At 55.5% G+C, this 15,903-nt stretch overlaps 1 protein-coding gene across 1 annotated transcript in view; it reads left to right on the top strand.

Annotated features, from left to right (window-relative positions):
* The window catches only part of Wnk2 (WNK lysine deficient protein kinase 2), a gene marked incomplete at its 5' end in the record, with an annotated part of 122,274 nt that continues 106,371 nt past the window's right edge, over positions 1 to 15,903 (top strand). The window contains 1 exon segment of the mRNA XM_013506886.1: positions 1 to 282. Coding sequence (XP_013362340.1) covers positions 1 to 282 — 282 coding nt within the window.

Raw genomic sequence — 15,903 nt, 5'->3', positions numbered from 1 at the left:
GCCAAGGCCCCCGACTGCGGCCGGCGGGAGGAGGAGGAGGGGGCGGCGGCCGCGAGGCAGGAGGACGCCGGAGCTGCCGAGGCGAAGCCCGAGCCTGGGCGCGCGCGTAAGGATGAGCCTGAAGAGGAAGAGGACGACGAGGACGACCTCAAGGCCGTGGCCACCTCCCTGGACGGCCGCTTCCTCAAGTTCGACATCGAGCTGGGCCGGGGCTCCTTCAAGACGGTCTACAAGGGACTGGATACCGAGACCTGGGTGGAGGTGGCCTGGTGCGAACTGCAGGTGAGGGCTCTCCGGGAGCGCGTCCTTGGGCGAGTCGCGGCTCTATCTCAGGGCCTTAGGCAGCCGTGGGGATGTTGGAGGCTGCCGAGTTTGTGTGTCATCCTCTGTGTGGACGGCCGGCAGCGGGGTGCCTGTTCGATGTCAGCACACAGGTGGGGTTTGTTAGCTTACTTGGTCCCTGAGGTTGAGGCTTGGGTGTGTGGTGTAAATGGACCCACTGCGCGGGGGCGCTGTCAGCCCTGCTCCTTGTAGCGTCCTCATAACCCACTTTACTGATCTAGTACAGTACAGACACAATGTAGGGGCTTCAAGGCCTGTGTCATAGGGAGGTTTGGAAGCTCTTCGCTTCCCTTAAACTAGCATCTTCCTGTATGCTGCGGAGTGTGGCTTGTGGCAGCCGTGAGTGCTGTCAGGGGCTTCCTTTGACTCAGAGGTGTGACCCGAGGTAAGGCCTTGGGGCCCCCGGGCAAGGCCTAGAAGCCCTGTCTGTAGTTTTGTGCTCTCAAGGCTCTGGATGTGTGAGAGGTCTTTAAAGCTAAGTCATCCAAGTGCCCCTGCATTTTTCCCTTCCTTCCCTCCTCCACCTTGGATGCAGAGGCCCTCCGCATGCATTTTTCATAACCTTGCCCTCACGTTGGCTGTGTCAGCTGGGGCCCTGGGAGATTATATAAATGGCAACCCTAGCTGTCCTGGGCCAGCCATAGAAGGGGAGGCAATGCCTGTCACAGTGGTGTTTACAAGCCCTCCCTGGCTTGGAGGGGGCAGCTGTCAGGCAGGGGCTGGCCTGGGAGCCCTGGCTGGAGGTGTAAGCCTACCCCGCTGGCCTGTAAAGTTAGCCAGCCTTCCAGGGCTGATGCTGGCCAGGCGGACCCAGGCAAGCTGGCTGCCAGGGCCTCTGGCCACGCTGCAGGATGCCTGCGTTTTTGGCCCAGAAATGGGATTCATTTGCTGTGTCCTCCAGTCCCTACAGGATGAACTGCATGTGTGTTCAGGCCACGATAATGTTGTGGGTGTCAGCTTGTCCTGAGCCCTTCTCCTAGGACAAAGAGCCCCAGAGGTCTTGCCTTCCCACTGCCCCTTGATTCTGCCATGGAAATGTGACTCTGCATAACCTGGGCCAGGCGTGTCCTTTGGGGTCTTTCAGGAGGGGCCGAAGAGCTCTCCTCCCTCCTGCCCTGCAGATTCTGGGGGTTGCTGAGAGGTGGCCTCCATGGCACGGTTTGCAGGTGGGTGGAGCAGGGTCTGGTGTGCTGGGTACCCTTCCTTGCTACAGAAGGGGGAGGGATTTGTGAAGGAGGAGAAGGCATGGGCTCTGGATGCCCACCTTCCTGCTCTTACCAGATGACCAGTGTGGCTGTCTGAGCAGCCACAGTACCGCTGCTGCGGAGTGCCACTGTGGGTGGAGGGCCAAGCAGAGGGGCTGCAGTGGGCTGGATGTGAGTTAGACCTCTGCAGCTTGGGCCTGCCGATCTGGCGGAGGTACTGCAGGCGCATGTGACTCTCGGAGCTTGTAAATTCACCTTCCCTTTAAGGCAAGGCGACGGTCTGTGCCTGCCCATGGTGGGCAGGGCAGTAGGGGGTGGGGCCTGGCTTCTGTCCAGGGGTCTTATGCTTCTTGGGCGTAGATGGGAGTGGAAAGGCTGGGGTGGCTTTGGGACCATGGTGTTGTCACCTACTTGGGGCTTACCGACGCCCCCTAGACAGTGGGGACACTCCCCACACTGCCTCCGAGAGGTACTGCCGTGCTCACCCAAGGCTGATATGCATCCTTTGAGGTTACCACCCTCTGCCTGGGCCAGCCTGGGTGGGTTTTACATGACAGGGGTCTAGGTAAGTTTAGAGGAGCTCCCCTTGCTGAGAACCTGCAGTGCCAGGCCTGTATTGGGAGACAGTGGGGACCTGGAGTGATCCTCCGAGGTCACAGTGAGGAGATGGCAGGGACATTTTGGGATAAGGGAGAAGACACTGTCCTGGTGTGGAGAGTGTAGCCTGAACCAACTTTATGCAGAGCCGTGGGAGGGGCAACCTTTTGGTGTCCACGATGTGGAGCAGGGGTGAGTAGGGTGGGCTGGGAAGCAGGGGTCCTGCCTGCAGTAGGCTCCGCAGGTCAAGGTGAGAGTAGAGGAGTGGTCTCCTCAGGAGCTGGCCTCACCTACTTCCATGGTGCAGAGGGGCTGCCCTGTTCTGGGAGGGTGACAGGTGGGCACTCCTTCAGCAGGCATGATGAGCTGGCTGTGTTCCTAAGGAGGGGCCTTCTTACCCAGTGTGGAGATGGTCCTGCTCTGCCTTGGTCCCCCGCGTTTCTTGGCACTGAAGATGAGGTCCTGAGAGTCTGGATTTACTTGTGGAGGAGGGAAGGTCTGTGGGGGCATTGTCTTTAGCCAGGGGAGTCAAGGAATTCTTGGCGTCTCTCCCCCTCTTGGAGACACCCAGGGTGCCTCAGCAGGGTGTGGCCTCCCTCTGCTTATCCAGGTGCCTTCGGGTAGCTGTTTCCCTGCAGGTGCGGGGGCTTCTCATCTGGAGAATTGAGAGGGGTCTTGCGTGCTGGCTCTTTTCAGGGTTCCCTGCCAAGGGGAAGACACACTTCCATTGTGGATCTCATCAATGTGGTTTAGAGGACATCTGATTTCCCTCAGTGACTTCGTGTTGAAAGGCTGTTTTGGGAGAGCAGTATGTGATTATCTTACATCCAAGGGCCGCAGGATGTCTCACCTTCCCAATCTCCAGATAGCCAAAGCTGAAACTTTAACTGTTTTTTGGAGGGCGGGGGAGGGGTGACCATTTAAAAGTATTATCTCCTGTCATTTATCTTTTGAGCGAGTTTTTATTCCAGTATGTTAGAGCAACAGCAGAAGAAGTCAAAATGCCACCTGCTGTCCTTTTCTCTCCCCTTTCCCATACTCCAGTGGCTGTCCGTGGCCAGCTCTGGTCCTGCACAGACCCCTGTACCATCAGCATGTGGGATAGCTTAGTATCCCCTGTTTCTGCTGGCAGTGGTCATCTACCACTGGTACACCTGGTTGCTTTGGGAGACAGTTCTGGGTCCCACCTGGGCATCCACCTCATCTGCAAAGCCCAACCACGGGGCGTGAGGTTGAGACACATGTGAGGCATGGCATGGTCACAGCATAGGGATGATAGGCTTGCCCAGCTTGGTGTGGCCACACCATAGCAGAATTGGGGTCCTGGCATGGTGTGGCCACCGTAGAGCGATGCACGAGGGCTGTGTGGTGTGGCACTGTGCCACCTCTTGCCTGGTTCCCTCCTGTTGGTCAGCACAGCTTGGTCTCATCTTTTCGGTGTTGTGCTTCTTTGTCTTCCTTGCTCTCCTAGCTACCCAGGTGGCTAGAATGATGCCGTCTGCAGTGACTCAGAGCCCTGCTTCCCTCTAGGGGTCACCAGTCCCTGAGAACATGATCCCACAGCCAAGGCCTTTGTCAGGACACTGTCAGGGGCAGGTCTTTGGCCTTTCCTGCTCCTGCTGTGTCTCCACTGGAGACCTGGAAAACGGTGTCTTCATTCCTGTGTTTATACACTCCCTGTCATTGCCCTGTCAGAGAATCCACAGTCCTAGGCCCTCATGCCACTGCCTCCTACAAAAGGCTACTCTGTGCTGCCATTGTGGTGCTAGAACCTGTGGTTGCATGGGTGTGTGTCGTCTGTCCGTGACGGACGGCTCAGGGTACCTGCCTGGCCTCCCAGAGCAGTGTGAGTCCTAAAGAGACCGGGGGCAGGTGCTTCTCCTCTCAGCCCTGCCTGGGCCCCGCTGGGCAGGAATGCAGGGAACGAGTCGCCAGTGGAAAGATCACAGGAGGACCTTCTGCTGTGATGTGGGGTGGTGACAGCAGCTCAGAGCTCTCTTACAGCCCAGCCAGAGATCTCAGTGTCCCCTCCGTCTGCCTGGGGGTAGGTGACGCCTTTGGAGGCTCACCAGTGTGCTGGGTCCTCACTGTCTTCAGACGGTGGCTAAGTGTTCCTGCAGCCTCCCCATCCCCTTTGTGTCCACTTCTACCATGCAGGTGGGGTAGGGAGACCAAGAGCACCTCCTGGAGCACTGATGCTTGCACAGAGACCCAGCTACTGCCCTGTCTGCTCCCTTCCAACCTGTTGAGGTAGAGGGGAGTTGGAGGAGGGGCCAGCATCTGTCTGGAGGAGCCCACATTGCTCGCTGCCTCACAGGGACAGGACACCCTGAGAAGCCCAGCCTCATGTGACTGCTGGTGACTCTGCCTTTTTTCTTTTAAAGGCCATGAAGTGCTGAGTTTTCTGGGAAGAGCTGGACTTTGCAGTTGGTTAGATGGCAACACTGAGTCTGTTCTGGGGCAAGATGCCCTATGCTCCCTGCTCACCTACTGGGCCTTTTGTTTAGTTGGTGAGAAAGGTTGGTGCTGGCAGTCTGCGTGGCCTGTGGGGACAGCTGTCCTGCCAGGCACAGGAGTGTGAGAGCCTCAGCACTCAGGGTTCCCTCTTGCCCCCAGGTGCAGGTGGTCAGTGGTGATGACGAGCAGCTCAAGCTGTGGCCCCCATCGGGGTGGGGGCCACAGGGAGGTCAGGCACTGCAGCTCATCTCCTGTTGGAAGCAGGTGCTCTGCAGCCAAGCATGTGCCTTTGGGGTTGTCCTTAGAGGCCCTGGTGTTCCGAGGTAGCTGGATTCAGGGCCAGGTCCCTGTGTGACTCTGCATGACTGTGTCACTCTTCAGAGCCCTGAGCTGAGACCCCAGACCTCCTTGCGGTGAGGGGAAAAGCAGCAGGCGCAGCTTGTTTGCCATGCTGGCCATGAGCTGGTGCTTTCTCAGCGCCCCCACCCGCAGACCTGGGCAGAGCCTGAGAGGGCAGTTGGATGCCTCCTTCAGTACCAGCTCCAGAACTCTGTGAGAACGATGTGTCTGTGTCCATGAGCCCTGCTGAGCACCTGGTGTGTCCAGGCAGTTGAGCTCTGCATCCATTACCTTCCTTTTGTTAGACACAGCAGAATAGCTGAGGGATAAAACTGAGGCCCCAGTGACCTAAATATGGCCATGGGCACATCATACAGGCCAGGTTGGGGGGACTGCAGACTGGCACTTGGGGTGGGGTCCATGTCATGGCTGCATGGGGCCAAGGCAGTGTGAGACTGGTCAGGGTCTCTGCTGGTGATGTCCACAGAGGACAAGGTGGGGGCTTTTAGACCTGGGCCAGGTGAAAGCTGTGTCAGCTTTGAGCTCCTGGGAACAACAGGGAGCCCGGGCCAGCCCAACTACTTGGTCACTTGGCGGGTTGTACAAGCCCTGAGGCTGTGTCCCCTAGCCTGCTTTGTCATCTCCAGAGAGCAGCTGGGGATATACTTAAGGTGGTGTAAGGCTTTGTGGATGAACTAGTAGGCAGAGAATAACATCAGAACAAGGGGAGGAGCCAGTGTTCTGGAAGGTTCCTAAAGGTCAGGCCCATTTCCAGCGGGCATTTGTTGAGCCAGCCCCTAGATCTAGGCTTGAGGGCGCCACAGTGAGCAGGGCGGTCACGGCCCCAGGACACAGTGGATGAGAGCCGGGGGTACCTGTCAGGGGATCTGCAGGTGGGGAGAGAAGCCAGGTCCTTAGAGAAGGCCCCTGTGGACAGGGAAGTAGAAGAGAGCTGTGTGGTGGCCCTGGGCTGGAGCCAGCCTGGTGCCCAGCCACGTGAGGGAGGCGTGTAGGTGTGGCTGGGCGTTACTCAGTTTCTCTGAGAGGGAGCGATGTAGGGGGTTCTGGGCAGGAGTAGGGTGAGTGCAGACCGAAGTTTTGACAGTCTTCCCCTGGCTGCCTTGGGAACAGTTGGGGGACGAGGGTCAGACAGGGAGCCAGCCAAAAGGCCACTGTCCGCATCCAGGTCAGACGCAGAACGGCCCCACCTGGGGGCTGGAGAGAGGGTGGGAACCTGGCTGCATCTGAAGGCAGAGGGCACAGGGTTTGATGCAGGTTGGATGTGAAGGGAAAGAAGTCAGAGTCCGGGTGATGGGGGAGTTCAGGGCTGGCAGGATGCTGAGGCTGAGGCAGGTACAGGTAGTGTGGATTTGGGAGAGGGGCCAGCCTTGGCTTTAATTAGAGCATTCTGCAGACTGCTGAAGGGGGTCTTTGCGGACAGCAGGGTTTCTGAGGCAGACCTCTGAGAGCCTCTGTAGCAGCCCAGCAGCAGAGGGGCAGGGACAGGAACCTTGGGGGAGCTGAGCCTCAGGTCCTACAAGAAGGAGGGACCCTAGAGGAAGTTACAGAATGCAGATGTGTTTCAAAATATGATTCATGCAGGTAGGAAGCAGATTCCGGAAGCTTCCTTCCCAAGTCATCTTTTTCCTGCCCCCTGGTGCCTTGTGGCCATGTTAGACCCACAAGGGCTCTCTGGGCTTGTCCTGAACCTTCCACTCACCTCCCAGAAAGCTCACAGTTGCTCAGTTCGTAGCTCTTCTGTGTTCATTGGTGTCTCTTGGGGCTTGTGGCTTGAGTCTGGCTTTTGGCCATTGCTGGATGATGCCCAAGGTGACGGCTCAGGGCTCCAGGTTATTGCTTTGATGGAGAAGAACTTGACCCACTGCACCAGAGGTCTGGCCCGGCCTGATGCAGTGGCTGTGGTGGGGCCCTGGTCCTCCTGCGGTGGTGGGAAGAGAAACTGGGGAGTCTTACAGGCAGGCAGGGACCCCCACCATAGATCCTGGCCATCCCGTTTCTGCCCACACAAACACACAGGGGAGGAGGCCTGCTGCATTACCTGTGGGTGGCATCAGGAAGTCTGCCTTTGTGAGCCATGGAGGCATGAGGAAGTTGAGAGAAGTGCAGAGCACATGGTGGAGCACAAGACTTTTCACCTCCTGCAAGATAAGCAGCTGAGGTGGAAAGTAAGGAGCCTGTTGAACCTGGGGGGCAGGGAGGTGGCCGAGAGACTTGTGTCCCAGCAGTGTGATGCCTCCCGGGCAGCAGAGCCTTCCTGGAGCACCTGGGCTGCTGTTGCCTTATCATTTGAATTGCAGATAAGTAAAAGGGTTTGAATGTGATAGTGGGAATTTTTAAAAAGCAAGTTAGGATCTGCCTATGACCATTGACGATCCAGGGTTGTGCTTTGGGGGAAATCCTGTCTGGGCTGAGGTCTGAGAGCACAGGATGGTAGAGTTTGACAATCTGAAGATTGTTGCAAGTTTTCCAGCTTTGAAGAGTTTCAAATTTGGTTCTGTTCCTGGAGGGCTGAATTCTAAGGATTTCGTGGAATATTTGATTACTACCTCTAATTTAACTTAGCTTGCATTTATCATTAGGGTTTTTTATTTTGGAAAAGGATAAAAGTAACTAAGACAGTGTGATATTGGTAGAAGGCTAGACAGATGAATGGAAGAAAATAGGGTTCAAAAATAAACCCACACAAAGAAAGGCAACTGATTTTTTTCATAAAGGAACCAAGAAATTTCACTGGAGCAAATGTAGCCTTTTCAACAAATAGAGCTGGAACAGCTGGATGGCTACATGCAAAAACAAAACAAAACAAAACAAAACAAAACAAAACAAAACAAAAAAAGCCCACTAGGTCTAAGGCTGAGGGTGTAGCACTTGCTGGGTAGAGGGTAGAGCACTTGCTGAATATGTTTGAGGCCTGGATTTGATTCCTAGTACTGCCAGAAAAAGAAAAAAGAAAAAACAAACCTTAGACCTTACATCTTTCACAAAGGCTAACTCAAATGGGTCAAACTATAAAACCCTTGGAAGCTAGTAAGGAGAAAACCTGGCTGGTCTTGGGCTTGTTGATGACTTTCTACGTAGAACACCAGAGGACTCCCCGTTAGAAACATAATTGGTAAGCTGGACTCTGTTAAAGCTTGTCCGTGAGAGACATTGTCAGAAGGGAAAGACTAGCCACAGATTGGGAGAAAATATTTGTAAAAGACATATCTGATAAAGAAAACTTATCCAAAAGACAGAAAGAACATTTGAACCTCAACAGTAAGAAAACAATCAGAGGAATAAAAGTAGGCCAAAGAGGTGAACAGGAAGGCACGTCCACAAACACAATATCCAGGTGGTCAGTAAGAATAAGAAAAGATACTTAGCATCACATGTCACCCGGGAAAAGCATATTCAAACAACAGTGAGATTCCACTAGGCCTCTGTTGGAATGGTCAAAATCCGGAAGGCTGGTAATACCAAACGCTGGTGAAGATGGGGAAGAACGGAATCTCTTCTCTGTTGGTGGCAGGCATGCAAATGGCAGTCCACTTGGGAAGCCTGTTGGGAGAGTCCTGTAAAAAACCCAAACCCCCAACTGCATTCTTAGTGTACAATCCAGCAGTCTTACTCCTTGGTATTTATGCAAACATGAAACACTGAAATATGTCCCCACAAAAGCCTACACATGGATGTTTACAGCAGCTTTATTCATAATTGTCAAAACTTGGAAGCAACCAAGGTATCCTTTAGAAGATGAATGACCACATAAATAATTGGTATATCCAGACAGTGGAAGGTTAGTTAACCCTAAAAAAGAATGGGGCTTGCAAGCTATGAACAGACATGGAGAACTTTTAAATGCATTTGGCTAAGTGAAAGAAGCCAGGGCAAATATCCCACTGATTATGTGACTGCAACTAGATGACTTACTGCAGTAGGTAAAACCATGGGAGCAATAAAAAGCTTAGTGGTTCCCAGGGGCTGGGTGGGGGAAGAAATAAGCAGATGGAGCACCCAGATGTTTAGGGCAGTGAAGCTATGCTGTGTGATACTATCGTGGGGCCAAATGTCATCTTCATTTGTCCAAACTCGAAGAATGTGTAGTGCCAGGAGGGAGCCCTAATGTAAACTGTGGACTTTCCTTAATAACAAGGTGTCTGTCATGGCTCACTGATTGTGATGAATGTCCTCCATCACGCATGCTGGGAACCAGAGGGGAGACTGCGTGGTAGAGCTTAGCGAACTTTGTACTCTCTGCTCCAGCCTTCTGTAGAACAACAACTTTTCTACAAAATAGTGGATTAATTAAAAAAAGAAAGAAAAAAATTGCACAGCTACATGCATGAAGCTTCCAGGAATGGGGAGGGAACCTCACAACTGTAACCGAAGTGAATACAACTGCTTTTATTTTTGCACATGACCTTCCAGTTCTTGTTCACACATACACACCTTTCAGAAATACAGCTGTGATCATAGAGTGTCAGAGCTTTTAAACAATGATCTTTTTGTTTCTGGAGTGTTTTTCAAAGCCTTGGGTGGGGAGGCCGGGGTTGCGGGCTTGCTTCTGCTCTTGTGCACCTCTTCTGACCCATGCTTGTGTTTTCAGAGAGGCCTGTAGGGGAGGCAGGGACAGGGCTGGGCAGACAGAGGGCCCCGGGCAGGGGCTCCTTGAGTGCCCACTGAGTGGTGTTCTTGCCTTCAAGGAAATGTCGTGGGCCCAGACAGGTGGTACCCCTCATGCCCACCTCCCTGAGGCCCTGGGCTTGCTGGCCCTGCAGCGAGTGGTGGCACATAGAACACTGGGGTGTCAGCTAGGGGCTGGAAGGGAAGGGCAGAAGCTGCTTTGATGAGTGCTTTCTTGAAGGCTGCTACCCATGTGTGAGCCCCTGGGTCCTAGGCCTGTGTTAGTACAGAGGAAAAAGGAAGCTCCAAGGCTGCAAGGCAGTGCTGTGGCTGCTGGTGCAGTCCACGGCCTCCCCAGCGTGCTGCGTGTCCTGTCTGCGTTCACAGGGTGCCAGCGGGAAGGACCTCCCTCAGGACAGGTTTGGGAGGTGCTGGGCCAGGCTGCCTCGTAGTCTTTAAGATGCCTGTTAGCTGCAGGACTTCGGGCTAGGGTAAGGAATACAGGCTTCCTCTGTGGTTTTTGTCCCTTGTACAAGTGTCTTGGGGAGTAGGATGGCTCTGAAGGGGGCATGTTGGTGGAGGATTGCTGTAGCAAAGATGCTCCCATTGTCCTTCTGGGCACACGACAAGAAATGGGGCATCCTGTGCCACACAGTAGTGCTGCTGTTGGCTGTATATGGAGCTGGGCACAGAAAGCTGGCCTTGCCCCTGGGGCACCCTCTGGAAGGACCGCCCTTTCTCCGGTGTCCTCTCTTCTAGGCCTGTCCATATTTGTGGCAGATGGGCTAGAAAGATTCTCAGCCTTGAGCTGAATGTGGTGAGAGCAGTGCCAGCCTTTGGGTGTACTTCGAACCTGAAATCTGGAGATGGCTAGTCAAGGGCCCTAGAGGCAGCTCAGCAGCATCAGTGGGAATATAGGACTTTTTCTCTGTTTCTTAAACTTTCTTCACCTATGTTAGCAGTTTTTTTCAAGTCTTACTTGTTGCCTTATAGTGGCCAGAGGGCTGCCATAGCTCCCGGCATCACACCCACCTTTGAAGAGAGGAGACAAGCAAACGGGTGGACAGGGGTCTAACAACCAAGAAGCCCATTTCTCCAGTAGCTCTGTCCATGTTTTAATCAACAAAGAAGACTATTAACCAGTGATACTGTTTTGTTAGAACAGGGTTCTGATGCCTTCCTGGCTGCAGGAACACCTGAGAAAGGCTTGACTGGCATGACTGGCTTCCATCTGTTCCCTGGGGCTGGGCACCTGTGGGCCCTGCTGCTTAGCCCTTCCCTTCTGTATGGCCTGACTTTCCACTCCTCACGCGCCGCCTGGCCGTGGACTTGTTTCCATTTCCCCGAAACTTTTTTTATATTGTAAACTTCAACCCTCAGAAAAGCTGGCATTATGTGGTGTTAGGAGCTCCCTGCCTCGTGTCCTCTGCGGCAACCGCTCTGTACCTGTGTGTTCTGACCCACTTCCGATCTCCCCCTGCGTGCCGCAGCAGGTGTCTCCTGGCAGGAACAAGGACGTGTCCCCGGAGCCTGGTGCAGGGCCACACCTGACCGGCCAAGGGAGTGCTATTGGCTGTGTCTGGTGTCTGCCTGGTTTGGGTCTAGGATCTGACCCAGGACAATGTTGTGTCTGGTTGTCATGTCTGCATATCCAGGGATCCCTCCACCAGTTTATCGTTCCTGCTTTTTAACCTGTGGGCCTGGCCTTCTGAGGGCTTGGGCTGGTGGTTTATGTGCCAGGACCTGGGTCTATGTGGTGCTTCTGGGTGCTGCAGTGTGCTACCATTGCTGGGCCTGCTTTGTGCTCCAGAGCAGAGCAGCTCGTGGCAGCATGTCTGCCATCCCCCTGCTGAGGAGGCAGCAGGGTGTCTGCCTGCCTGGCAGTGGGCGAGTGGGGCAAGGCAGCCTGAGGAGGCTGGATGCAGGCTCTGGCCAGCCTGGCTCAGGGCCACCTGCCTCTCCCTCCCTGAACCCCAGACTGCACCGTTGCTTTGAGTCTTCGTGCTGCTAAAACTCAGGGTCCCCTTGGGGCCCCCTGAGCTGCTGTTTGGAAGACACCAGCTGTGAATCCCACTGCCAGCTGTCTCTTGGCTCTGAGTGGGGCCGCTGCCTCCTCAGGACTTACATGGTGTCCCATGTACCCAGGACAGGGGCAGAAGGCCCAAGTTTCCCCCTACCTGCTGGCCCTGAGCCTGCTTCATCAAGGGGATGTGTGCTGGCACTGGGTTTCAGGTAGACAAAAGGGACAGCTGCCACTAAGGGCTGTTTCTAGGGAGGTGACATAGCTGGCACCCAAACCCAGTGAGGGAGGAATGATCCTGAATCTCCTTTCTCTGACGCAGCACTCTCCTCTCGTCTAGGCCTAGGCTTGTCTCCTCTGTTTTTGTGTTCTTGTGCGTCTTCCTTAGAGTGTGGTGATGGTGAATCCCCAGATCTCTGCAGGCCTCTTGTCCACACGCAACCCACCCAGCAGTCTGTGGCCTGCCCACCATGGTGTAAGTTGGGCCTGGGCCAGCCCTGCCTGCCATCCCCTCCCTGGAGGATCCTGGGTGGGCAGGGGCCTGGCTCAGCACTCACCTGCCCTCCGGCACCCCTCTAGGCTGGGCCAGGGTTGGCTGTCCTGTGTGGGCCTGCAGCAGTGGGCAAGTGCCCCTGTGCTCCATGGGGCACTGCTTCTTAGCTGGGCACCAGGCCACCCAGATGGTGGCTGATGCCTGGAGTCTGAGATATCTCCATGTCATCTGGTGTGGACCTGAGACCCCTGTGCCAGGGAACACATTGGGAGTACACTGGGCTCATGGCTCTGGCAGCCACAGGGTCCTGAGCAGGTTACTTTCATGTCAGGTCAGCCAGCAGCAGGGCCGCTGACATCTGCCTGGACAGGTCTGTGAAATGTGCCCAGAGAGAATTCAGAGCTTTTTTCAGGGGGAGGAAGAATCATACAGAACACAGAGCTGCAGAGGGGAGAGGCCAGTAGGGAGGGGGCTGTGTTTCTGATTTCTCCTCCTCCCATGGCCCGAGGGTCTCAGAACTACCTTCTCCAGTCTGAAGTCCTGTGCACGTCTGTGATGGCCCTAATGTAACTACAAAGCCTTCTGGCTGACTGTGAGTGCTGCTGAAAAACCCCTGGAGGTGACCAGAACTGGAGGAAGGTGTAGGCAGCTGAGCTGCTTCCTCTTGGCCTGGTCCAGTCAGTGTCCTTGGTGAGGGACCAATGGAAGTCTGTGCTTGGAGCTCAGGGGCCCAACATCCTGGCACCCCTCTTTCTGGCTGTGTGCAAGGCCACACAAATCCTGCGGGCGTGGTGAGTGCTGTGTGGGTCTCTGCCAGTCTGTGCCTCTGACCTGCAGCAGTGGAGGTCACCTCGGTTGGGATGTCTGGAGGAAGTATTAACTGTGACTCCCGCCTCATCCTAGGGCCTGCTTGCTGGCTTCGTCCAAGCTGGCTTCTGGGTGGGGGTTCTGTTGTGCTGGCTGCCCCTGCCCCATCCCATCTGGCTTCCTGGACTTTGCAAGGAGATGAAGGAGAATGGCGTACTGCTGCAGTCTTACTGGAAGAGGAGGGGCCGCCATTGTGGCGTGCGATGGGTGGCTGCAGGAGCTTCTCCACGGTCACCGGCCTTGGTCCTTTGTGAAACGAGGCACTAAAATGAACATGCATCCGTGAAGTGGCTTCGAGCAGGGCACCCCCGGTGAGCTGAGGGGAGAGGGCTGGAAGTGAATGTCACTAAAGCAGGTGGAAAACACAAGAAGTTTGAAAGTGGAAAGGCACAGGTGGTATTTTTTAAGGCTGTGGGTTAGAAAACAAGCCACGAAACGATGGTCTGTTCGGCTTTTGCTTTTCCGGACCCTTGGGACCTGAGTATGTGTGCAGTACCTTTCCCAGCGAAAGTGCAGTTGCAGGGGCACCTCTGTTCACGTGGATGCCATGTATGGACTGGCAGGCACTCAGCCTTGGGTCTGGCTTCCTGTGCTGGTCAGGGTGCCTGTTGCCACCCATCCGGGCCCTGAGCATTCCCTCCATGATAGCTTAGGCTGGAATGAAGCTGGAGTCTGCTCTGGGCCCCTGCTCATGGGGATCACGTGCCAGTCCTAGGCTCTTGCCACTTCCTTCCTGTGGCATGGCTCATGGGCACAGGGCCAGAGTCTCTGCCTGGCCTCTAGGCCTGGACACCATACCCTCATTGGGTGTGTTGTGGAGGATGGGGATAGTGCTGCCCTGCAGGAGCCTCACCTCTGCTCTGAGGAGCGTTGGAGACCTGCTGCTCACCTGCACCTCCCCCTGCCCTGGGAAGAGCCCGCTTGGCTCAAGACTGTCCTGTCTGAAATGGCCTGTCAGGCTCTGTAAATATTTGATGACGGCAATGATAGAGAGACAAAGGCGTGCTCTGTTCACAGCGGGGAGCGGGATGGTGACATTGGAACGTCCCTGGCCCTGCCACTGCTTTCCTGAGATAGGTTTTCAGGCAGCCTTTTGTGTCTGCTCACCAAGGGCCAGGGCAGAGCCTTTGGGCCTGGCAGGACTGAGCAAGAGCCCACTGCCAACTTCCTACCTGGGAACCAGGCCGGGCCAAGGTCATGCTGGGGTCTTACCCTTCTGATTCGCCCTGGTACAAAGTGAGCTTGGGAAGTGAGGTCTGTCTTTGATGTGGCACAAACTATTGGCAGAACATAGGACACTGTGTCTGGGCGCACCCCGGGCTCTGATACCCCTGGTGCCTTCTCCCCTCAGCCTGAGCCCGGGCTTCTTGCCGCAGCTGTGTGTGCACACTGCCAGAGGTCTTGACCAGGCTCCGCATGCACGTGTGGTGTTTGTGCTTTGCTTGCTAGGGATCAGCTTGCCCTGCGGGCACTTCTGGGAATGACAAGCCCTTTTAGGAGGTGCAGCAGAGGGGCCACCTGTCCCATGGGCTGGGGTACTTTCTTCTTGGGAGGCCCAGCACTGTTGCAGGCGTCTGGGCTGCAGTCCGAGGAGGGCTGGGTGCTGGCACAGCCGAGGGCCTGTGGACAAAATGTTTCTGTCTGCTTTCTCTCTCTGGGTAGGTTACCTGGTAGAGGCTGAATCAGGAGGGCCTAAGGGTGATTGTTTATGGTCACTGTGGCATGTGGGTCTGCCTGCTGCTGTGAGGTTGGCAGGGAGCTTCTGTAGGCTTGGGGACACCAGGGCACGTGCACGGAGTGCCTGCCAGACACTCCTGGTGGAAGGGCTGGGGCGGGAAAGGTGGGGCTTCTGGAGGGAGCATTGCTCTTCTCCCTTGGAGGAGTGACAGTGTAGAGCAGGCCGTGGGAAGGAGGTGCCAAGGGAGGATGCTTCCTTCTTTCACTGAAAGAAAGAAAATGCAAGTCAAAGCCAGGGGTCTCCGGGCTACAGAGTTGGTGTGTGAGGCTACAGAGTTGGTGAGAGAGCTCGCAGAGGGGCATGGGGCGCTGGGGGTAGAACAAAGAAGGTGTCCGTGTCCTTGTTCCCTAACCGTTGACATGACGCTACGTGGCCAGAGGCCTCTGTGTGGGATGGAGTGGAGGAACGGGAGGCTGGGGCTTGTTTTGCGCATGCAGTGGACCTGATGTTACTCTCAGGGTCCTTGTAAAGGGAAGGCGGCAGAGCTGGAGTCAGAGGAGGAGATGGGGCTGTGCGAGGTGGTGTAAGGAGCAGGAAGACAGAACTCAGTGCTTTGGAAGCTGGAGAGGGCTGGGGAAGGCCTCTTCCAGAGCCCGGGGAGCCTGCTCTGCCTGCCCTTGGCCTCTCTGAGCATGGCTGGCCTCATGCAGCAACCCCGGAACTGAGTGAGTAAATGAGCATGGTTATAAGCCCCGTTTGTAGTGGTTGCTACCACGGCTGGGAAGTGTGGCCTGGATGTTGTCCCCGCTGGCCAGCCATGAAGCCCAGTGGGTGGAGAACAGCCTGGGGCTTGACCCCAGCAGAGGAGAGATGCTTGGAGGACCCCCTGGGCAGGGCCTGGAGCCATGTGGGCCCCAGGACAGAGCCCTGGCAGTGGGTACTGGGACGGCAAGCTGGAGTGGGGGCTGCCCTGGGGAGTGCTAGAGAGGAGGAGCTGAGAGTGCGAGGCTCACCCAGAGTATTTTAACTGCCTTCTTTGCCAGTGGGTACTAGGGAGCCATGGAAAACTCTTGGGGGATAGTGTATGAAAATACAGTTTAGGGATATAGGTATGACAGCTGCATGGGAGTGCTAGGAGTGGGAGCAGAAGGGGACAGAAGGAACCCATCCCCCCTCCACAAAAGCTGGGTCCTCACCTTCCTGATGGGGGAGGCAGACAGTGGTAGGCAGAAGACAAAGCCCCATGGGCCACATAGATGCTGAATATCAGCTCTTGCTC

Source organism: Chinchilla lanigera, unplaced genomic scaffold (genome assembly GCF_000276665.1).
Source record: "Chinchilla lanigera isolate Chin_1 unplaced genomic scaffold, ChiLan1.0 scaffold00114, whole genome shotgun sequence".
In the NCBI taxonomy this organism is placed as follows: Eukaryota; Metazoa; Chordata; class Mammalia; order Rodentia; family Chinchillidae; genus Chinchilla; species Chinchilla lanigera.
This window is presented reverse-complemented; position numbering and strand designations above follow the sequence as displayed.